The sequence below is a fragment of the Chenopodium album genome, chromosome 27 (genome assembly GCF_948465745.1).
Source record: "Chenopodium album chromosome 27, dcCheAlbu1.1, whole genome shotgun sequence".
In the NCBI taxonomy this organism is placed as follows: Eukaryota; Viridiplantae; Streptophyta; class Magnoliopsida; order Caryophyllales; family Amaranthaceae; genus Chenopodium; species Chenopodium album.
In genome coordinates this window covers 7,989,750-8,014,546 of record NC_137860.1, presented here as the reverse complement: position 1 = coordinate 8,014,546, position 24,797 = coordinate 7,989,750, and the positions used below count along the sequence as shown (strand labels likewise).

General features: G+C 35.1%; 1 protein-coding gene across 1 annotated transcript; it reads right to left on the bottom strand.

Moving 5' to 3' along the window:
• Positions 1-24,586, bottom strand: LOC145621087 (zinc finger CCCH domain-containing protein 13-like). The gene is made up of 12 exons (XM_081675824.1): positions 24,313-24,586; positions 23,779-24,048; positions 20,302-20,412; positions 20,100-20,130; positions 15,561-15,696; positions 15,398-15,454; positions 10,609-10,706; positions 10,424-10,495; positions 5,479-5,666; positions 2,085-2,239; positions 532-714; positions 1-310 (listed from the first exon to the last, which is right to left on the bottom strand). Exons 2-12 carry the CDS (start codon positions 23,903-23,905, stop codon positions 242-244), a joined length of 1,227 nt encoding a protein of 408 aa, XP_081531950.1. The 5' UTR covers positions 23,906-24,048; positions 24,313-24,586; the 3' UTR covers positions 1-241.
• Positions 24,587-24,797: the final 211 nt, after the last annotated feature.

The window sequence follows — 24,797 nt, the reverse complement described above, 5'->3', positions numbered from 1 at the left end:
ACAAAGCAAGTGCATTAGTAATAGTAAAAAATGAACTTATCAACACCATGAAGCAGACTCAAATTGCGAGCTTAACATACTTCATGTACCAAACTGAGTGCAATGGATACATTACAACTACACTAAATCACTTTGATAATGCCCTATTCAAAAACGATCACGGTTGTGCAATATCAAAAACTAGCGGTTACCAAAAACTGAAAACTAGCTACATTAATTGATAAATCTCGTCACCTAGCATTTACACTATATCCACTTCCTCAAGTTCTTCAAGTCCGTCCACATCAACGTTCTCGTCATCACCCTCGTACTGCATTCAAGCAGATTAATCATCAAAATAAGTACAAATGTTATCAATTTACAATAAATTTCAGTATAAGGAGCTCCAAACATTTGACATTGGTAGAAACAGAATTATACACAACCAGTGCTATATTTATTTATCAGATGATAAAAGAAATCCAAGCATGCAATTATAAAAGCTCCAATTAGAAGTTCAAGACTCAAATTAAGAAAACTCATTAAACAAACCTGAATATAATTATTTTGTGATACAGTAGGAAGGGGAGGAAGTAGAAATGGCAAGCTATTCTCAACACATTTCGGAGTTCCTAGCATCTCAGGATTTTCTTCTGCCTCCATTAGCTCAATAAAATCATTAACTGCATGAGCAGCCATGCTGGTTGGTGGCACCACAACATTTGACTCTTTCACCTGTTAATCATCAAAAGGTAAGGAAGAAAACTAATGGTTTAAAAAGGTGAAACTTTTCTGAACAAGTGATAGTACCAATAAAATCTTGTTTCCATTATATACAGTGAAAGCAGCCTAGCACTTTTCTTTGCACGATTTAAAATGATCCAGCCATAATTGATAATTACCCAAATTTTATCAAACCCTAACTCAAAATACAGTACCTTGATGGAATTAACCCTATCCTAATAAAATTTCCCCGGTATATTGATTAATATTCATTATATGCCACTATCCTAAAAAATTTCCCAGGTATATTGATTAATATTCATAATATACCAATTGAAAATAGACTTAAATAGAAATTGAACTTTCCCTCAAAAAAAAAAAAAAAAAAAAAAAAAAAAAAAGAAATTAAACTGAAACAATTTTAACCACTAAAACATAATTGCATGATCTTAACTTATTTAACCTACATTAACATCAACTCATTATGCAAATACACGAAAGTTTCATTATGTTAAAGTTATCTCAATTACGCAATTCTCCAAGCTCTGATTTTGGCAATATGGATTTGTTCTCTTACCTTATTAAGGTATTCTGATCAAGAACTTTTAAGTTTTGGTATGGTCTGATTTGGCTTATAGCCTAATCATTGTATTAATAATATTAAGTTTTTGGTTTGATCTTGTCTAGTCTGAATCTTTTCTAACCTAGTCTAATCTGATCTGTTTTAACAAGATTAGTAAAAATTGATAATAATAATAAGGTGAAGAGAACAAAGTCTAAGTGTCCGCATGCAAAAAAGCTGTGCGCAACCTTCTATTGCTCATTCCACAGAAAAGCTATAGCAGGGAAAATGTCACACACAGAGGATTTTGGAAGCACTTACAGTCAACAAAAATAAAACAACTGAATTTTTTTTCTACAGCTAAAATCTTATTGATAAGACTACTTTGGAGGGTTTGAACATGCCATAGTACTAAAATAAATAATTAAATTAAATTAAAGAAAGGTAAATCCAGTGTTTGAAAAAGCGCGCCTAGGCGCTGAGGCGCAAGGCATTAGAGGTCATGCGCTTTTTATGGTCTGGGCGAGGCAACTTCAATGAGGCGCACCAAGGCGCAGCCTGAGGCGCATAATGAGTTTGTTTTTCCAGATTTTTTTGTTTCTTATTATATGCGCCTCACTTCAATGAGGCGCAAGGTACACCAAAACGCCTTGGTGCACCTTAAGCCTTTTTATACATTGGGTAAATCTGAACAAGTCTCTATGAAAAAACATAATATCTCATTATCTCTTTCCACAAAAGTCAAAAGCATGGGAAAGAAAAATGCTTCTTAAAATCCAAAAGGATGAAAAAACAAGGGAAGAAAGGGAAAATGGATTACCTTATCATAAGGATCAAAGTGCTTAGAAGCAATATTTTGCAGCTGGAGGTTCTCTTCAGATAGTCCTGCCACAGCTTCTCGATGACCACCAAAGGACACAAGTGGATTTCTCCGAGAACCCAAAACTCTGGCTCCATGTCCTCTTGCTGTAGTTGCTGTATTTGTAATATATAAGCATATTTGTTAATAAGTTAACATGATAAAACTTAATTTTGTGTGGCATCCATAGTGCATACGCCCCCCCCCCCCCCCCCCCCAGTAGCCAACGTATTGCTTGTAATGAAGTTGAAGCCATAAGGGAAAATATTTTAGAAATATCAGATACTTATACAGGGGCATATTAATTTGTGAAAATTAAGCAATTGTCATATTTTGATTACAGTCAAAGTATTATATTTCGTTGAAAACAATTGTAAGTTATCAAGTAAAAGATATACGATTTGCAAATCCTATTTGATCATAATGTACTCCCTTGATTTTAAAATACAAGGCAATTTAATTGGTAAGCTTTTGAACCAATACATAACTCATTATACAGTAGCAGTAGAAAATGAAATATCACTTTAAACATCAATTTAAGATTGTGGGTTATTTTATTACTATAATACACAAGTGTCCGGTTACATTACCAGTGTACTTTTTACTTAAGTAGACTAAATTTTAACTAGTGCTGACATGGTTCAACCTTCCCTGAAGTTGATCTTATATAGGGTCTAATTTTCCCTTAAATCGGAAGTCAGATAAATAGACAAAAAAAGAACCCAAAAATCTAATTAATCCAATTGCCCACTTCCTCTCAACAAGCAACCTTTCCACCTCTTTCTCTCTTCTCTCTCTAATCTACGTGTTTCTTCCTCAGCCCCTTTTCTCTCTAGACCTCTTGCCTTTAATATTTACTTATTCGTATGTTGATATACTAGAGAAATTTTACATCCCGTATCCTCTTGCAAGAGAATATTATGGTAGGGGTCACGGTACAGATGATATAATGGGAATCCAATAATTCATAATAACTGGCAACTGCTCTTCACCTCTACTAAAAAATATGGATAGTACTTGTTCTTTTTTAAGTTGTTCAATTCTCTTTCAATTTTTCTCCTTCCATCCAGTCTCCAGATTTACTTTGTCTTCTGTTACAACTTAAATGAATTTTAATCCAGATATGAATTTTAGTAAATCCACTTATATTGGAATATAATTGGTAGCAATATTTTATATACTCAATTACATATCTTACATATATGCTAGGTAGCATGGAAATGGAAACAGGGACAAAAAACAGAGACGAGTACAGGGCCAGAAAACAGCAAAATAATAATTTTAAGAAATGGGAGTGGGAGGATACAACAAAAAATATAAGCTGAAATAAGAAAATTGCATATTAAAAAAATAACAAATAAAAAATTAAAAAAACCACATAAATTCAAATTATAAGTGAATCACGGTCAGGTCAGTCAGAACTCACGAAGATTCAGCCACATAAATTAACAAAATAAATAAGCCAAAATAATTTCACTAAAGGCAGCATCTAAATGAAAAGACAACTACACCATATGGCAACGGACCCTTTGATGAACCTTTTTGTACTCCGTACATGAGATAACTTCAAAAAAAAAAAAAAAAAAAAAAAAAATCCAAACAAGAACTTCCTATGTTCTCTTCACTTAAAATAATATAATCTATTGAGAATTTTCTTATGTCTGGACTGGTTAAATTTTCATGCTTGCTCTGGTCTAACGGCCGTTTTTGTATGTTACTTCCTTTGGTTTTTTTTTTTTTTAAATTTCATGACGTGTTGATTTTTTACACTATTTACACATTCTCCTTTGACAATATATTGTAATGTACACACAAGGAAAAATAAAGTCATGTGGAATCTTGTTACATTTGTCTCCGGATATATATTCAAATAATTAACTTTTTATCGATTTTACTAAGGTAAAATTGGTATAAACCACCTTTTTTGTCCAAAAACCACCTTTTATGTTTATTTTTTCACTGAACCACCTTTGAAGTACCTAAGTTTTTTATTGCACCACCCCTATTTCAAATATAACGGATTGCATCTCAACCATCCACTTCTAAATCATCAACCACAGCAAAACCTTCCCTTCCATCCCAACCATCCACTTCAATTACCTCAATTTAGGGTTTGAGAAGGAACAAAGACTACAATTTAATTTTTGCAGCAAAATTAGGTTTGGTTTTTTACAGCTTAACTCAATTTAGTCATGCATTTATGTAGAGGGAAGGGTCGAATGTTTTTGGGAGTGAAAAAATAAATGATTTAGGAGGGAAAAGCACAAGTTGTGGGCCCCTTTGATGTCTCAGTTAAATTTTTAGTCAAAATTCGAAATAGGGGTGGTGCAATAAAAAACTTAGGTACTTAAAAGGTGGTTTAGTAAAAAAAAATAAAAACATAAAAGGTAGTTTTATCAAAAAAGTTGGTGAAGGTGGTTTATACCAATTTTGCCTTTTACTAATAGATAATTTATGATATTAATGGTTGACATTATGCATTTACAAACGTGAAATAGAAGGAAACATGTTAACAAATAAAACATATAAACTCGTATACAAGAACATTATCAAGTAAGATCTTGTTAAGTTTCCCCCTTTGGCTGCCACCACCATTAAAGATTTCTAGTTTACATACCCGTATAAAACTTACATGCCAGGGAAAAAGGGTATCCAAGTGCTTAACGAGCCAGTCAGCCACTAAAGACCCTTGGTAACCCATGCCTAGCTTCTCCTGCCCTCCCTTCCACCCTTTCCCCACATACGCCTTGCACTCATTCAACAACCAGGAAAGGGGGCCAATGATTTCAAACAGTAGCGCGGTGCGGAGGTTCATTGGCAGAGACCATATTTGAGGCTGGTAGCATGAAGATGGAACAGCAATGGAAGGAGCAAGGTTCATGTTGCAACTACCAAATTTCTCTCGCTCATAAATATACGGTCAACTTTGCTAATGTCGAGTCTTTGATAAAGCACTCACAGAAGGATTTATTACAACAATGTCCCAAATTTCAAAAACTCAAGTAACACAGGCATAAAATAAATTGCATACTGTAAAAGATCTGTCAAAGGTACAGGGCTACCGCATAGAATTTCCAAAAAACCAATAGGATGTCAATCCCAAACTACTCACACACAATTCATACAAGCCACCTTTCAAACTCAACATTTAAGAATCTTGCAACTTGGAAACAGCCATGTACTTTTTTCCTTTTCTTATTATGTTCTACCCACTTCTACTTTTCTCTATTTTTAGCAGATATTTTATACCATCTTAACCCCCACAATGTCACCTATCTACTATCTCTGTTACATCATCTATTAAGTATTTGATCTCAAAGGAAGCACAGACAACTACTGAAAGGATGTACACTACCTGACTTTCCCCCTTGTGAGGCTTCCATGCTATCGTGTACCTGCTTCTTTGCAGGAGAAGCAGAGTCTTTTAATTCTAGAAATTCTTCATTACTAATAACGTTAACATCCAGATTTTCACTAACACCAACAATCGGCATAGCATCTGTACCAAGCTCCCCAACTAGCTGCTCAAGTTGAATCTGAGACCTAAAATCACATGTTAAGACGTCCATAAGAGCAATAAACCTAAAAAATAGCAAGACCTTGTAAAGAAAAAAAAAAACCACAACAGCTATCACCACTAGCAAAATCTAGAAGAACGAAGTGTACAAAACTACAAACCGTTGCATCAAACAAGCATTGAGGCTATTTTCCAAACAGCAATGAGAGGAAAACTAAAACTAAAAATATCTTGATACATACGTACAAATACTAAAAGTGGGTATTTAGTTTTTGCTGTTTTAGGTAGTATTTTATATTAGCTTTATCGCTTTGTTTTGCCCTCTTCTAGCATTTACATAGTTTGATTTTTTGTTTTTAGTATCTTCATAGATTTGTAGGATTTTCCTTTTTGGTGTTGTTTCAATTGTCCTTGCGTTTGCTCCATAATTGCAAGCTTACTAATGATAAAAAAAGATGGTGGATTAGCAGGGCTGGCTATAAGGGAGAGCACCTCGAGTGATGGCTTGGGGCCCACCTCTTTGAATAAAATTTAAATAAATATATATGAGAAGTATTTATCTATAGAGTTTCCTATATCTCTTTCTAATTATGCGCACAAGGCTACAACCATGTTGTAGACACTAATTTGTGTCTCCCCAAAACCAAACCCAGTGATGAATACCTTTCGCGTCGAACCATAATCGAATGAGGTGAAAGTGTGAAAAGTCTAGTGTTGCGGTTAGTTTTTATTAAAATCCTTCTTTCTGTTTTCGAAAACCTGCTCTATTTTATTAAAAAAGTCCAATCCAGTTTAGTTTGGTCCATGATAAGGGTCCAATAATAGTGTAGTTGGATGGGGCTTGAAAAGACCTTTCCAACGATATATTATAAGCCCAATTCCGATGAATAATGAGGAAGTTATGGCCAAAATACTAAACTGGACCCAAACCGGATTTTACCTACGACCCAATGATCATCAGGAGGGTCCAAAGGTTTAATCCTATTCCTAAACTAATTAGGATTGATTAGAATCTTCTATAAGTTTCTAAAAGATCTTAATTATCCTTTTTTAAAAAGATAAGATTAAGGAATTTGATTTTAAATATAAACTTTCCTTCTTTAAAAACTTTCTTTTTTATAAAAACTTTCCTTTTTTAAGTCCTAATTCCATTCGAATTTAAACATGTTAAAATACAGTCATACATTATTTTCGTGCCTCATATTTTTTATCCAAATTTTATATGGTTGTATAGATCTTTAAATTATCTTTCCAATAATATATTATAATATTAAATCCGAGCTATAACAAAAAAGATATGAAAGAAATACGAAACTCTACCCCTTCCACTATTTCGGCCATATCTTTTTATCTACAAAAGATTTTAATCTGATTCCAATTGCATTGGAAAGTAGACTTCAAGAGCTTTCCAACGACATATTATATGACTTATTTGGACTTCTAGATCAAAAGATATGATAAAAACAAAATCTGCAAAAACTATCTTTGTCGCCAAACGACGAGCTTGTCGCCACGCGACAAGGCTTGTCGCCTGGCGACAAGATGAATTTCTGGCGACAAGGTCGGTTTGTTGGCGACAGCGTGGAGTTTTATTCCTTATCAAATTCTATACTTTCCCGGACTGTTTTCTTGTAAATAGGGTCATCGACCTCCGTTTTCAATCACTCATTAACAATCATTAATTCTCTCTCTAAGCATTAGCTTATTCTTTCTCTCTTGATTTCTAAACTAGCTTTTCAAAACACAATACCGCACTCATTAGTTCTAGACACATCTAGCCAAGTTCGAAATTGCCTTCGCTCTAGACGTGAAAGGTTTATACTTTTCTGAGGGTTTGGTCCCAAATCCAGTCTAAACTTTTTAACTCTTTCTTTCAATTATTTAATTTAATTCTTTAATTTTATTATTTTCATTGAAGTTTATTAACGCGTGTATTTTGTGATTAGAAAGAGGTACGAGGCATCAAAGTATGTAATCTTATTGCTCTATTCCTGTAGAAAGCATGTTTATTATTTATTAATTCCTAGTATCATGTTAGGATGTTATTTTTAATGCTTTCGAGTATCATGTTTAGGATGCCTCTTATTATTTCTAATATCATGTTAGCATGTTAGTACCATGTTAGGTTAAAAGCTTTGATCTTTATTGTTTAGTGACATGCTAGGATTTGTTATTAATCTTGTTAGTATCATGCCTAGGATCTTGCTATTATATTTAAGCTTTATTATTAACATGATTTTTATTATTATTGTTATTATTATTATGTTGCTTGATTTATTATTGTTATTGGCTTATTGCTTTATCACGCCTTTTATGCATGTTTAAAGGGAACTTGTACTTGAAATCACGCTTGATAAGATAATTACTAATTTGGTTTAGGTTAATGTGATTTTAATTCAAGTGATCGCCAATAATAGCTTTATTTGTGCATAAATATTCAACCAACATAGATAAACAGGTTTAGGATTAATCTAATGTTTGAATGTTAGTCAAAAAGCGCACATGAATACGAGCAGAATAAAGTAGAGGCCTATTTTATAGGGCAGGTCCTTTCTTTTGTAGATTGGATTCGTACCCTCATCCCCGAACCCTATTTGGTTCAAGACCTTATGGAGTTGACAATCTCCTGAATCGTTAAAGGGTGTAACCTTCACCTCGTGATTGGTTTACAAGTTCCTAAAACTTGTTGGCGACTCTTTTGCTCCCTTTTCTTTCCCTTTGGACGCCACCATACTTTAATGTATGATCACAGTGGGGTTCAAGCTTGGGGTTATAGTGCTTGAAATATTCCCTACACATGTCAATAATTGTTCTCTTGCCCACTTCTCTCTATCATCTAAATCTTGTGATGCATGACAAAATTTCGATACCATGGCCAAAACTAATCAATTAATTCGAATTAATAATCCAACAAAAATTTAAGGGGTAAATTATATATGAAATATGTTTTCGTTGTTTAGAGGCCCCTTTTTAGCTTTCGTTATGGCCCCCAATAATGTCCAAGACGGCATTGTGGATTAATCCAGTATTTGACTAAAAAAATATTCATTTTGGAATAATAACTAGACAGCAATGGCGTGGCCTCTCCAACAGGCATTGAAACATTCTACCATGTAGCTGAAATAAGCAGGCGTGGGCTCTCAATATTCTGAATTGCTGCCGTTCACCAGAGGTATGGCCTTACCTTGTGTAAGAAGCGGTCTCAACTCAATCGAGGTGTGGCCTTTTCCACATTCTGCAGAGTTCCCCACCCTTCCCTTCTAGTCTAGGATATCTTTATAGGAGCGACCTCTCCGCACTTGTGGAGCAGCCCCACCTATTCTCTACTGAAGATGCTACCCAAATGTTCGGCGCGGAGGCACCTTTGTTCTCCTGCGGTTATTTTGACTAAGCCTCCTAAATAATATGGGGAGATATAAATGGCCCCTTTTGGTTCATTTTGTAGGGGCAGTTGGTTTTTTATGGGATAGTAGTTCCTAGTAATATTCCTTTTCTCAATCTTTCTTTCTATCTCTCAGCTAATTGTTAGTTGTTCGTTGTCTTTATTAGTTCCTTACTATTTCAATTTATTAAATAATTATATCTATCCATGCTCATGATTTGCTTAAACTTGTTGATTGTGGCAATTTCCATGGAATGTGAGCTATTAAATATTAATGCGTAAAACCGTAAATGTAATCACAAACACTTAATTGCATGTGGGTATTTAGCTCATGGGGTTGCTAATTAGTTGAGCTGGTATTTTTATTATTAGTTCTTATGATTGATCACCATTTGAATTTGATTCTAAGTCTTCCCAGCCAAGGATCGAAAGATGAAATTGAATAGTAGGCTCCCATATGGTTATTTAATTAAACAAACTGAGAATTTTCTAGTCAAAGGGAATGCTATTCTTAGTTTTAAAAGGTACAAGGCGCACCAAGGCGCAAATGGTCCTTGCAGCCTAGGCGCGAGGCGCGAGGCGCAGGCGCGCGCCTTTTGTATGCAAGGCGCATGTATTTATATATTTATCTCAAATTATATTTTACTTTGATTGTACTTGATACCAATTAAAAAGATTCATAATAAATTAAATAATGATAGATGTATATCTAAGGTAGTCTGAATTTGAAAAAATGTCCACCATTCTTCAAATTATAACTTAAACCTTAGTTATTTTCCTTGAGGCGCAAAGGCGCACCTTACCGAAGGCGCTTTGAGGCGCACGAGGCGCGCGCCTTCCGTAGGTGTCTAAGCCTCGACTAGCTAAAGCCCATTTCCCGAAGCCTAAGCCCGAAGCGCGCTTTTTAAAACCAAGATGCTATTATCAACATGATTAAGTTTTATTGCGTGGAATTGTGCTTTGTAACCATGAATATAAGTTGTAATTCATAATTAAGGCTTCCAACTAGCTTGATAGAGTAGTTTGGGTGATTTAGATGACTATCCCCAATCTATCCCCTAAAGTCCTATTTCCCTCGTGTTCAATTGCAATTTCGCGATCATGTTGAATGGTGCAGCCCTTACTTTAAACCTTGTTGCCATTATAATCCCCATTTTTAATTTAATATGCTTAGATAAGTAGTTGAGTAGTTCGTAAAAAATCTCCTTTTAACACACTGCTTAACTAAGCTAATCAGAACAATAGCGTTTGTTGGTTGATTCAACATTTCTCATAGATTCAACCCACTCTTTACCTTATTGCTAATTAGTTAGACCTAGTTAGGTTATTCTTTGGTAGGTTGGTGAGGCTCTATCAAATACCCAAAATATTACACAACAGCACATTGCAAAATAGACTTGCCTCTTCAGTTCATCTTGCAGCTGAGAGCGATGAACATGTGCCCTAATGAGCTTCTTAATTTTTGAATTAACTCTGAAAAAATCATCACCAAACAGACAAGAGTGATGCTCATTATTATAAATCAACCATTCAGAAGCATAACAGGAATTTAAATTAGGATTAGAAAGATTCAGATAAAAAGTTACCTTTTAGATTTTTCCTTTTCATCACACAATTGAGCCTCGAGATTTCTAATCCTAGAAGACAAATTATCTGCTTCTTGTACCCTCTCCTGGAATGCAATCTGCATGCAAAGGCTTAATGCTTAGCATCTTTTTAAATTTTTTTTTTTTTTTTTTTCTTTTGAACAACTTAGCATCTATTAGATTGCGTGAATTAATCACGGCACTAAAAATAAATAACAGTAGTAGTAGAGCAACAAGATTTCTAATCCTAGAAGAGAAGCTGTTTGCTTCTCTCACCCAGCTCTCCCAGAAGCTCAGAAACAGATTTTTCCTTTGACGATGATGGGGGTATCCTGCTGCTTCTCAACGTAGTAGGCCAATTGAATTTCTAAGAGCTTATTTTCAAAGCAAGATGCTTGAAATTTAGGCACCTCTCCAAGTAAGAGTCGTTAAAGGCACCTTTATTTGGGAACAAAGTAAATAGCAATTGCAGTTCTTAGTACCATATGAAGTATACACAAACCCAATGTAACATTTATTTCTAACACAACATAGAGATTTACTTATATCACGGACTGCTAAATTAAAAGTTCAAGCCACGAGCTTGTTATAATACAACAATACAAAGTAGATTTAGTAACTGGCAGCCATGTAGCAGCAGAATAGTTTGGTTTTTGTAAACTTGCAAGATAGGCAATGTCTACATCGAAGTGAGTCACAAAGCCTAGCACCATTTCTAGGGAGTAAATAGCGACCCAATGAACCATGTATTTATTCTATTGAAATTTGACTTATATTAGTTGCCTAATCCAATTAAACCAACATGAATTAGCACTCAAAAGTTGAATAAAATCCGAAAATTAACATGCTATCAACAAACACGAGAAATTATCCCATAAAATCACAAACCATGAATTACAAACCATAATTAAAAAATAAAAACATTATTGAATCTTACACTAAAAAGAGGCCCATCCTATATGTCATTAAAAGCAGTGGCAGCTTTTCATGAATGAAACCGTTTAAAAGAAGAATTTGTAAATCCTGACACTTGTTTATGACATTCAATCTAGGACGTGAGATTTCAAGATTTCTACTCTTCCAAACAACATAGTATGATTACCCTAGAAATTAATTCTAGATATGCTCAATAGTTTCAGTGATTTACAATCAATTAACTCAACAAATTCTATAAAACTTACCCTTTTTAGGTGTATACTCACAGAGTAATATACTATATACCCAAACATGACAAAATCTATAAAAGTAGATTAGCACTTATTAAATGACAGCGTTATCAAGATACAAATAAATTATACAACTAAAATCAAATATGTCAATAATATCAATTAAAAAAATCAATATGTCAAGAATATAAAGTAAAATTATTTAAATTTGTGACTACAGACTTCAATTATTTCCATTTGAAATGAGGATAAAGATCGATCATAAATCTTCTATATAGTTGGAAAAACATGAATTGAAAATAATTTTACTGATAATTTAGGTACTTAATCTGTGAAATAACTTCCATTTCATATCTTTGCATATTATTATAATATTTATGCACAATTTATTCCCCATCATATACAAATAATGAAATCTACGGTCACAAATTTTATAATTTTAATTGATACTTTTTATATAAATTCTATTTTCTTTTCATTGATATTATTAAAATATTTGATATTATTTGTAGAATCTCTTTCTATCTTGATAATGTTGTTATATGATGCCCTAGCCTATTTTTACAAATTTTTTATCATAGATGGGTGCAATCATATGCCTCAAAAGGGCGTAACACTCTAAAAAGGGCAAGTTTTATGGAATTTATTGAGTTTATTAATTGGAATATACTGTATTAAAACTAGTGAGCATTTCCAGAATTAATTTCTAGGGTTTACTTCCAATAAGTTAATCATACTATGTTGTTTGGAAAGGTAGAAATCCTGGAATCTACATCTCCTAGAATGAATGTCATTAACAAGTGTCGGGATTTAAAAACTCTTCATTTCAAGAGTTTGCCAATGCTATTTTGAATGACATTGGATTTAATCATTTCAAGGGGACATGCCTCTTTCTAATCAATGTAAGATTTAAAATTTTTGGTTTTTTATTTTTATTTGTGATTTTGTGAAATGATTGCTTGTGTTTGTTGATAGCATGTTAATTTTCGAACTTTATTTTCAACTTTTGAATGCTACTTCGTGTTTGATTTAATTGGATTGGACCAAGAAGACCAGTAGAAAGAATAATGGGAATTTGACAGGTAAGATAAGTCATATTTCGATAGAAAAAAATAAAATAAAATGATTCGCTTGGTTGCTATATATTCCCTAGAAATGGTGCTAGGCTTTGTCACACTTTGACCACCTATCATTACAAGTAGAGCTATCAATTCGAGTAAACGGGTCAGGTTTGGTTCGGATAAATGTGGATCGGGTCAACTCGAGCGGGGTCGATTTGGGTTAATGTCGTAACTTATGCAGGTCGGGTTTGGGTTGGGTCATGCTTGAATCGGTCATGTCGGGTCATACATCTTTTCGGGTTTGGATCGGGTTTAGGTCAGGTTACATTAGGGTCAGGTGAATAATAGGTCAGGTTTTATTCGGGTTAAAACGGGTTAAGGTCATTTTCGGATTCGAGTCGGGTTCGGTTTAAGTCAATAATTTGCAAGTTATAATCAAGTCGGGTCATTCTCGAGTTTAAGTCAGGTTATGTTCAAGTCCTTAAATTGCGGATTATATTCAGGTCGGGTCATTTTCAAGTCTGGTCATTCTTGAGTTCAAGTCGGGTTCGGTTTTTGGAGGGTTCGGTTCAAGTAAAGACAAGATTCAATATTAACATAGAGTAATTTTAGCCTTACAAAGTTATACTTTACAAGTAGATTACTATATACTCCCTCAGTTTCTTATATCTTGCAACATTTGTCATTTTGAGGTGGTTCACATTTCTTGAAACAAACTTATATTTTTCCTTATATGGAAACTTTTTCTGGTCAAAATGACCAATATACCCTTCCTTAAAATTTTTTAACACATAATGCTACACATAATTACAAACCCATTATAACCCTAATCTAAATAAATTATCTATGAAATCACACCCAAATAATCAGACTCATTATCTTTCTCTCTCATCCTCCTCTCATTTCATCTTCTTCATCTCTCATCTCTCATAATCAAATCAGTGCTTCGTCTTCAAATCTAATTGTTAGTGGCTTTGGTGGGTCGTCGGTGGTGGTGTGTTTGGTGGGTCGTCGGTGGTGTCGGGTTTGGTGGTTTCGTAGGGGGGATTTGGTGGTGTCAGTGGTTTCATTGGGTGGGTTTGTGGGTCTAGATGTGGTGGTGTTTGTGGTTTCGGTAGTGTTGGTCGTGTCGGTGGTTTCGCAAGAATGGAGGAGGGGTTTTGGTGGTTTCGTGGCGTGGATCCGGGTGTTTTTGGTGGTTTCGGGGGTACTAGATCTAGTAGTTTAGTTGATGTTGGTGGTGTCGGTGGGTCTCGATCTGGTGGTGTCGGTGGTTTCGCGGTGGAGGGGTGGTTAAGATGGTTTTGTGGGTTTGGTGGCACGGGTCCGATGGTGGACTAGTGGTTCTGGGTGATGGCTGTCGGTGGCATGCATTCGTCGGTGGTGGTGCTGGACTTTTGTTGTTTAATTGCTTTTTTAGTTGGATTAATTATTCACCCTCTCCCCTCCCTAATTACATCATTTACATGCCCTTATTTTTCATTAAGTACGCTTAAAAAGTTTTGACTTGGGAACCGCGCTACCCCCCTTTGTTGCAAGAAATAAGAAACGGAGGGAGTACTAGTATATAGCATATATTTTAGCTAGTCAATTTCTACGATAATAAAGATGTGTAAAATAAAAAGTCGAGTTGATTTCGGGTAGGGTCAATAACAAGTCGTGTTGATTTCGGGTCGGGTTTATAACCGATCGGGTTGAATTTCGAGTCGGGTCAATAACATGTCAGGTAAAATTCGGGTCGAGTTAGGAACACGTCGGGTTGAATTCAGGTTGGGTTAAATTCGGGTTTTGACGGGTTAAAACGTGTTTGGGTCAATTTCGGTTACAGGTCGGGTTCGGTTCAGGTCAATAATTTATGGGTTATATTCGTGTCAGGTCATCTCCAAGTCAGTTCATGTTCGGGTTCGGGTCTCAAATACTCGGGTCTAGAGTTGGTTTTAGGTCGGGTCAGATTGAGTTCAGGTCACCATTTTTCGGGTTTAGATGGGTCGGTTAATAATTGGGTTCAGGTCGATATTTAGGATCGGGTCAGCTTTTGACAGCTCTAAACAAGTAGTCATTGCCTATCTTACAAGTTCACAAAAACTAATCTATTCACTACATGGCTGATGTGTCCTATGTTGTTCTTTTGTTTTGAAGTTGCATCTCCATTTAACTTTTAATCTAGCCTCACAGTTTGTTGTTTGGTTACTACTACCTTTTTTATTCGGCTTGCTCAATTTTGGAACCACCGCATGCTTCAATTCACTTGCATGGTTTCTAATGGATTGGCAAATTATATTATGGACCACGGGACTTGAAATTGTAATTCCTCACAATCCTCTCCCAAACTAAACAACTAAGACTACCAACTTCCCCTTTACCCCAAGGTCACTACCACCATAGCTACTGCCTTTGATTTTCAATAATGATTAAACTTATTTTTTACAATCTTAACATAAATAAATATCATATATGATCCTCACAAGAGCATATGCTATTGCAATATTCAGACTAAAGATATAACAAACCCAACAATGAGTTAAACATTTACCAAATAAAGTTAATAGAGATAACACTAACCTCCATCTGACTTTTTTGGTTAAATAGCACATCAACTTCATACTCAAGTTGTGTAAGCTGCAAGACATTCGAGAACATGCCATATGAGTACAATACTCAACTTGGAAAATGAAATGCATGAGCAACAAGAAAGAAGACACAGTGCAAGCAAAGCCCTTCATACCTCATCCTCAATCACGTTTCTGGAATTAGATAAAATATGAAGTTTGTCCTTCTCACTTTCTGCTGACCCATTTTGACATTTAAAACCCCCAGAAATTTTATTTCGACCATCCTCATGCTCATGTGTCCTTAATTTTCTATCATTATAAAATCAAAATATTAAATAAGCTTTATTGACCATCATGTAAATACTTGAAAACTGATATGAGATATCAACATCACTATTTTATTAATCTGAAAGACAAAATGCAATAAAATAAGGGAAAAAAATACAAGGTCTTTGAACAATACGCAATTGTCAAACAGTTTAATTAAGAAAACAAAGAATTAGTAATTAGGACTATAAGCCTGCAATGCATAACAAAATCTCTTACTAATTTACTAGGACTACAGCATGTTGTTGATCAACTGCAAAATTTGGGCAGAGATAAGCTAGTCTTATACAAAGCAGCAGCAGAATGGCATAAGCCCAGAACCTCATAAACTGACTACTCTCCATGTACCACGTCAAGCAACAACCCAGCTAGTAATTTTAAGGTAAATGACGGAGAATCCAAGTCAACTGTGACATGAGACTAATGAATATAGTTTCCAATTCTTGGACAGGAGTAGAATGATAACCTTTAGATTTTTGCTTCTGAATATCTATACAGCTCAAAACTATAATTTTCCATTCGTGAGATATTAAGACTAAATAAGAAGAAGCTGCAGATCAAGAATACAACATTCTATAAAATCGATACTCCCTTTCCTGAAAAGAAACATGATAATGTAGTCATATGAGTTAAAGTTTAGGAAATATTCACAAAACGCTAAGGTCATGCGATTTATTGCATTGATCATATAGATTAGTTTACCATCTACTCGGACTCTACATTTTACCTTAAGTACCCGTGTCGGACTCTCGACACTCAGACATGGTTATGACACTTGGACACTTCATTTTAGTTCAAAATCATATAATTTTTTTTTTACAAAATAACCGAGTTGGACACTTGAACACGTGTGGTTGTGTCGGACATGGGCACCCAAGTCAGAGTAACATGTTGACCTTATGCAAATTTTTCAAAAAGAAATTAAAGTAAAAATAAAAATAAAAGAGAAGGATAACTCTAAAAAGGTTTAACAAGCACAAAATAAAAGACTTTGCGCTGTGCAAGTACTCTTCTCCAATCCTCATTGCCTATAAGTTCATTTGTTATTCCTATTTTTAATTCCTCATTTCCCCTTATATCTTACACTTTCTTTCCAAAAATTTGAACTTGCTCTTCAAAATAAAACAAAAAAAAATTTGCAATGACACCCAATAGTAGATGTTAGTCGACACTTCAGCTATATGCAGGGGGAGGGGGGTTAGCTAGCCATGATTGAACCCAGAATGGACCGATTTTAGGCCTTAATGAGGCCTTTTTTTCTTTTTCCTCGAAGGCTTTGCAAGGAATCAATATTTGAGGTAAGGGCACATTAGTCATAGTCTATTAGTAGTAACTTGGGGAATAAGCTAGAGGGTGTACTTTCTACATATAGGCCTCATTAGGAGGAATAAGGACATGTTGAATATTGTGAGGATTATTATTGGGAGAGAGTGAGCCTCTCAAAAGCTCATACTTGGGAGAGCATTCACCTCTCAAAAGTGGAATTATCATCCAAACTAGTGTAATTCTCATCTAATCAATATAATCACCCTTTTTCTTCTGTTTTTCTGTCATTATTAGTGTCGTAATCAAGCTAATTCCTAGCAGATTTTCGCCGCATTATACCAAAAACCTAAAGAAGTCTACACCCACTCAAACTAAAGAGGGTAGCAAAATATTTGAGAAGTTTGGTTCATTAAAATAGCAATTTAGGATTTGAAACAATGTCATGCTCCCCATCAATGGACAGCAGGGGTGATTGTATAATTCTATCAATAAAAACTATTTCACATACATTATTGTATGTAATTTCTCTTGATTCCTCAGAAATTGAAGAAAATTGTAGATATAGGATTGCATAATTTACAAAAAGAACCTTTATAAGATATGAAAAGAATTAGGAATGGGAGTACTTCACTGGAGGATTGATTATCGAATTACACAAAGTTTTATATGCGGCTGGCCGCACGCCACATTTTTTTAAATATTTTTTATATTTTCTCTCTCCTCTCTCTCTCTCCTCTACCTTCCTCCATTTTCTCTTCCTAACTTTCCCTCTCTAACCATCAATGGCCGAGCTAGGTCTTCCGCCACCGTCAGGTTTGTCTCCGTCCAGATCTCCTCGAAGCTCCAAGCCAGATCGTCGTCACCGTCTTCATTTCGTCGTCGTCGAAGCTCCTCGAACTCCAAACCAACCCAAACGTTCGTCGTCGCCTTCATATTTGTCGGCGAAATCAGCCAAAGACCTCCACCTCCATCGTCGTCCTGTTAATTGATTGCTGGTGGAGTCGAGCAACTGTAAAATCTCAGTTAATTGCTCTTATCCAGTGTAAATTGATTCATTCTACTGTATTTTGTTAATTGATTTTGATCCGGTAATTTTTTATTGATCTTATCTACTGTGCTCGTTTTGTTGAAGAATTCTGATGCTTATTTTTCCAGAATTTTCATTCTTGGCTGCTTTTCGTATTAGATCTTCGAATTTGAGTCATAAAGGCAGGTGGCGTGGGTTAGGGGCTCGATGTATTTGGCGATGCCGTAGGGGCTCGATCCTCCCTTTTCATTCAGACCAACGATTGCTTCCTTTATCATCTGCAACATTACATATATAAATTTGTTTTATGCAAATTTGATTTAAATTGATACTTGAAAGTTTCGTTATTTTGGTTTGATTTGGATGAATTTGTGGTCCCTATTTTGTTGTTGTGGATGTTTACTTCAGGGGTTATTAAGGGTTACTAGGTCGGTTAGGGGTTACTTGGGGTTACTAGGTCGGTTAGGGGTTACTTGGGGTTACTAGGTTAGGGGTTACTAGGTCGGTTAGGGGTTACTTGGGGTTACTAGGTTAGGGGTTACTAAGTCGGTTAGGGGTTACTTGGGGTTACTAGGTTAGGGGTTACTAGGTCGGGGGTTATTAGGGGTTACTAAGTCAGTCTTTGGAGTTACTAGAAGGGTTACTTAAATGGGGTTACTAGAAGGGTTACTGATATGGCACCTTGCCACACCGAGCAATCCTAGGCCTTACCGAGCCAATTTTTTCTTGGAAGACTTATGCTGCATTACACTAAAAACCTACAGAAGTTTTCACCCACCCACTCAGAGGGTAGAAAAATATTTGTGAAGTTTAATTCATTGAAATAGCAATTTAGGATTTGAAAAAATTTCATGTTCCCCGTCAATGGATAGCAGGGTTAATTAAACAATGCTAACAATAAAGCTATTCAACATACATTATTGTATGTACTTTATCTTGATTCCTAGGTCATTGAGGAAAATTGTAAATATGTTTGCATAGAATACGAAAATAACCTTATAATGATATGAAAAGAATTGGATATGGGAATACTTTAGTCTAGAGAGGATATGAGAGGAATTAGGTGTGGCGTTATTTGTTAGTTTGGGATGGACAAAATGTAGGATAAGAAGGGATTAATTGTGCCAATTTAATATAATCATTAAACATTCATCTCATCAATCAAAGTCATCCATGACTGCATATTGAGTGTCAAGCTGTTAGAAAAAAAGTTAAAATTGCTAATCCATTTAATCAAGAAATGACTAAACAATCACAGCTGCTTCCTCCACAAAACTCCTTGATATTTGCAATTCTTATTAAGTTGTTGAACCATGTTAGCCTATGTCTGGTAGCATGATTCTTGAACAATGAGAAAATGAGCCATTTCAATTTGTTTGGAAGAATGGATGAAGCAAAGAACATTATCATATGTTAATAATGATATAACATTGCTTTAACAATCACCTAGGCAAGTAAATGCTGGCCATTCTGATAAGATTGCTGACTCATTTCAGAGGTATTGCACCAGAAAATAAAGAGGGGGAAAGGGGGCCAATAAATTTTTAAAAAAATAAATAAATAAATAAAAATAAAAAAGGTCGCCCATTTTTGTATGCAAGCAAGACTATGAAGCAAAACAAAGGGTGAAAAAAAATAAAAGCAAACTAAACACATTAGCATCAGTTCTCTGACCCACCAAAAGGTTGCACATATATTGACCAACACAGACCCACAAATGGTGAGATCCACATTGTGTGGTGTTTTAGTTGTAGCAATAATACCCCTAGAGGCAATATGAAACCAATAAACACAATATAAGAAATTTCAAATATTCTCAGGATAACCATGTCTCAGGACTTGCATATCAGACAAGAAAAGGAGTGATAATGTGCCTTGAAGTATTCATAACTTGTGAGGTTCAAAAGATTTTTCTACAACAGCTTTTCAAACTTAGAGATATTCCCCCCAATTGTAAAGCAAATGCATACTATGGGTATAGACCATATTAATATAATAAAATCATTGCCAAAATAAATTGAGGTGTTAAGACACATAATAAAGGCAGCTCACACCCAAACCAGATAAGGAGCAAAGAATTGTTAGAAATTACCTCCTTTTACTCGGTTGTGATGGACTAAACCCTGCAATAGATTTGACATTGGAAATATAAACCTATAAGTAAACAGAAAGCATGGCACTGCCCATTAATATTAAGCACCGTGATAAACCATCAAAACATACTAATTGATATATGTGTAAACCAAATATAACAATATTGAAGATACTGAACAAAGTCATACACTCATACTTACTTTTATACAACTGTGATCCTTTTGCATCTCTTCTAGGGGAAGACTTATGAAAAGGAGAACGCTTCCTGTCAAGCTTACTCCTTAGGTCATTGTCCTTGTTGATTGACCTATCTGGAATTGCAAAAGTAGAACTCTCAGAGTGCAGTGAAGATTTTGTCAATTTAGATCTCCCTTTTGAATAAGAGTGTCATGAACCGTTGCAAAGCTAACCGTACCCGACCACAATGATAAGTAACACAATAATAAAAGAGATAGTGTGTTCTTGCATTGTCAATGGTGTTACAGATATATCACCAGCATAAAATATATACATACAATGATCCTGAGTTTGTGCATACAGCCTTATACGAAGCAAACATGTAATGCATCAAGGATGTAATATAAAGGACAGCTGGATGCCCATATCTGGAGAAGATTTCTCCCAGGTGCCATCCATTAAGGCAATAACAATAAAGATATCGAGCAACTTTCACAAATCTTGCTCCTTTTCAGAAAATAAATAAATAAATAAATAAATAAATAAAAACTACTTTAGGAGCTCAATCCAGCTCACTAGAAAGTCAGAGCCGCTGGAATAATTACCATCAACTTCCATGACAATAAATGACATACTAATTAAAGAAGCATTCTGAAAACTTTCCGTTTGAAGAATAAAATACATATACTGGCCCTTCAAACATCACTCAGTTAAGATTCATGACCAGGGGCAAATAAAACCCAAAACTATCCAGAAATCAAATACATTCAGCCTTAGAAATGTAAAACCTAAAAATAGTTGAGTGTAAAGAACCGACCTAAGGGGAGGGGCATAACAAGATTGGTTAGGCTTAGCTTGGAGTCTTGGGGAGAAAGCTAGCAGTAAAACTAAACTATAATAAGTGATGATTAGGGATAGATGGTGAGGCTTAACATTGTTAAAGAGTGGAAACACCTAAGGGAGAGAACAAGCCACAAGAAACCTTGTACTATCTTTCGCACTTTCAAAGTGTAATGCAAATTCCATCTTCCTTTGTATTGCTGCTCAAATTTCCAGTTCATAAGCTTTAATAGTCAATATCATCATTTTCATCTCTTTAGAATCATCTATACATGCCAATTCATTTCATTGAACCTAAAACCATCAGCTGAAGCAAATGATTTTACCAACAGCAGTTCCTGCTAATGTAACATGGCAAGCCTTACGAAAGCAAATTTAAGATTACTTCCATAACCAGACTCGATTAAAGCAGGGCCCTTTGGATATGCTGAATATCCTATGTCAGCTATACTGATGCAGCAGATTATGAAAGGAAAGTACTCATAATATTATATTCAATTCATTCAAAGCCAAGAATAATACAAGCAATTCACTAGTATAATACTTCCTCCATCCCATGATAAGTGCCATCTTTTTTGTAAGACAATAATTTAAACTTTAGCCATATTGCCATAATAATCATCATATATAAGAAAAACCATAGATATAATAAAAAATTAAAAAAATTACGCAGATATATCAGATCTTGTTAGATTCATTCCAGTGTAATTTGTTAAGATATCAAGTTCATATAATTTTTTCAATACGCATTCATTGATATCTATGCTCAAAGTTGTATCTTGTAGTAAAGACAAGTGGTAATTAATATGGGTTGGAAGTTGCATCTTATAAAGGATCCACAAGAGGAGTCACTAGCAAGAGCCCAAAAATCGTGTCTCCGCGTAGTACAGTTCACTACACATAGAAGTAAAAAATAAATTAAAAAAAAATATTGACATCACAAAAAAGCTGGACCAGCATTAAGCTAATGAGAGTAATTTCCATTACAATGATTTAGATACGAGTACACAAGTAACACAACAAACAGAAACCCAAGTTCCGCAATCAACTCCCTTCATTTCCCCACCATATCCTTGCAAAAAAACTGAAGTTGGAAAACTAAATATGGAAGCTGATATAGGTCCTCAAGTTCCTAAATTTTTGGATAATAATTCATTAAAACCAAGTGCTTAGCATATTGAAGGCTTGACCTTTATTTCTTATAGTAAGTTGGCGATTCGGATCAAGGCCTCATAACAGTTATAGGGTCAAGGCTATGAAACCTAATAGAAACCTTTCAACAACAGCTATGTAAATTTACCTACCCTAATTCCACCTTATGCACTACCCACAACTAAGCATCAACACAAGGGGAGGGTACTTTAGGGAATAGAAATATAATGAACTTGTTAGTAGCTTGAAGAATAAATTAGGCAATTTGTTCGAGGAAATGCTCTATATACTTAGTATATTAGAGAGAATTCTGGTGAATATTGATGAGTATAATCTTACAGTTTTATTTTGTATTTTAGGAGAGTGCAAGCATCTTGAATGCTTGTGATTATCTGTTACTCATTAATATTTCCAGTTTATCAATCATAATCACCGTACTTTCTGTACTCGATCAATATCACTAAACTGTCCATCTAGGGATGACAGTGGAGTGGGTCAAATAGGAGACCCACCCACTAGCAGAAATAGGTCCCAGTTTGACGAGTGGTGGGGCAAGGGTGGGGATAATAATCATAACCGCCATGGGTGATGGGACGGGGGTGGATTTAAAATTGTACCTACTCCATCCCGCTCTGCCCCACCTCATAGGCTCATACGAGTCATAACCGCCCTATACTCACATCCATATATTAAGTAAAATACGGTCATAAATATAATAATAGACTAATAGTACAATAAAGGTAAACAATGTCTAATATTAATCGACTATTTTTATTAATTTATTATAGCATTTAGTAATATCGTTTTACTATAGTATGTAGTAAGGTTGCTTTATGCAGGCAAGTCTGAGATGGGGATTGGGAGGAAATGGTGGGGTGGGGAAGGTGGGGATTCAGTAGGTATAAATATCCAAGTAGGGGTGGGCAGGAATGGTTTTAGATTTGTACATTTGTACCCGCATGGGTGGGGAAGGGTATGGAATTAGGACCTGCCATGGGGATGGGGTGAGAATGTTAGGCGGGGACAGAGATGGGAAAGATAACATCCGCCTTGCCCATCCCATTTAGATCCCTGTGTCCATCTATGCATATCACCGACATTACAAAGCATACGGATAGTAGCCTCTGAGTCTTCGGCATAGAATTAAACAAAATCAGTGAGCGTCTATGTTATATAACAGCCTTCACCGAAATGTACATATTCATATTATTCGTGTTAAGTAAACTAGTTACCAATAACAAAAGTTCTTAAATATAAGCACTATTGCTGCCTTTACTGGCTAAGTAATTGCCTGCTAAATCCACACTGTTGAAAAAATCATGTAAATCAAGCAGAAACCACCATAAATACATCAAACCCTAAACAATGCTAAGCCAATAATTTCATAATCAGTAGCAAAATCGCACGAATACACACAAAAACCAAAATTAAAATCAACCACCACATAACACAAAATTCACCAAATAACCCAAATAAAATGAATACAGCATCAGAGACAATGAAATTACCCGTAAAAGAACCCGAAAATCGTCTAAGCTCGGAATCACCATGAGCAAATGTACATGTATCACGTCCACAACGACCCTTCTCATAAAGTACACATAATTTTGTCTTGAAAGGCCTCGTCTCCACCATGATTAAGCAAAAACTGCCTCCCTATTTACTTTACCCGAAAAATCTCTCGAACGAATCGCAAATTCACAATACGATGATAAAATCACATTGAAACTGAAATTGAAAAAATGTGATTCTTTTGTGATAGCAAGCAAAAAAAATACCTGCAATTTGAAAAACAAAAACAAAATACAAATTTACACATGGAAATAAAAATTTAAATTCTGCAAAACAGGTAAACCCAGAATAAAAAATTCGATTACCATCAAAATCCCCATCATTAAGCAATTACTGCTATACTTTTGAAAACGAAATTATACATGCTAATGCGTGTCTTAAATTACGCAACATACGAAAAATCAAATAAAATGCAGAACTTATTGCCAAAAAATTAAGGTTAAAAATACGGGTAATTTACATTAGATTACCTGAGAATTGTTAGCGAAGAGCTGATCAGAGTCCAGAGGTTTAAAAATGGAGGAGAGTGGAACAAGGAAGAACTTTTACAAACTTGGTGGTGTTATAAACATCCTCATATAGTCACAAGGTCATGTTGTTTTTTACATGGTACGAAACCAAATTGACAATTGCTGCGACGTGGTGAACTGCTGTTGTAAAATATGATTATGTGTTACCTAATGTGCATTAGGTATCAAACGGTGGCGCTTCCAAAAAAACGTATCAAAAGGTGGCCTTCTATATTAGAGGAGGGGAGATGTTTTTATGTTTTTGTTGTGTGTTTTTTGATGTTTTAAAGAATGGCTTAAATAGCAAAGGAATGAGAGGTGTAACAGCCAACCATTAAAAATGTGTAATGGTTAAAGGTTAATCAAATCCCCGACGGTTACAAAAATAAATGTTGTAACAGTTAAATACTTGATAGATGCTACACATATGAGTTAAGTATAACGAT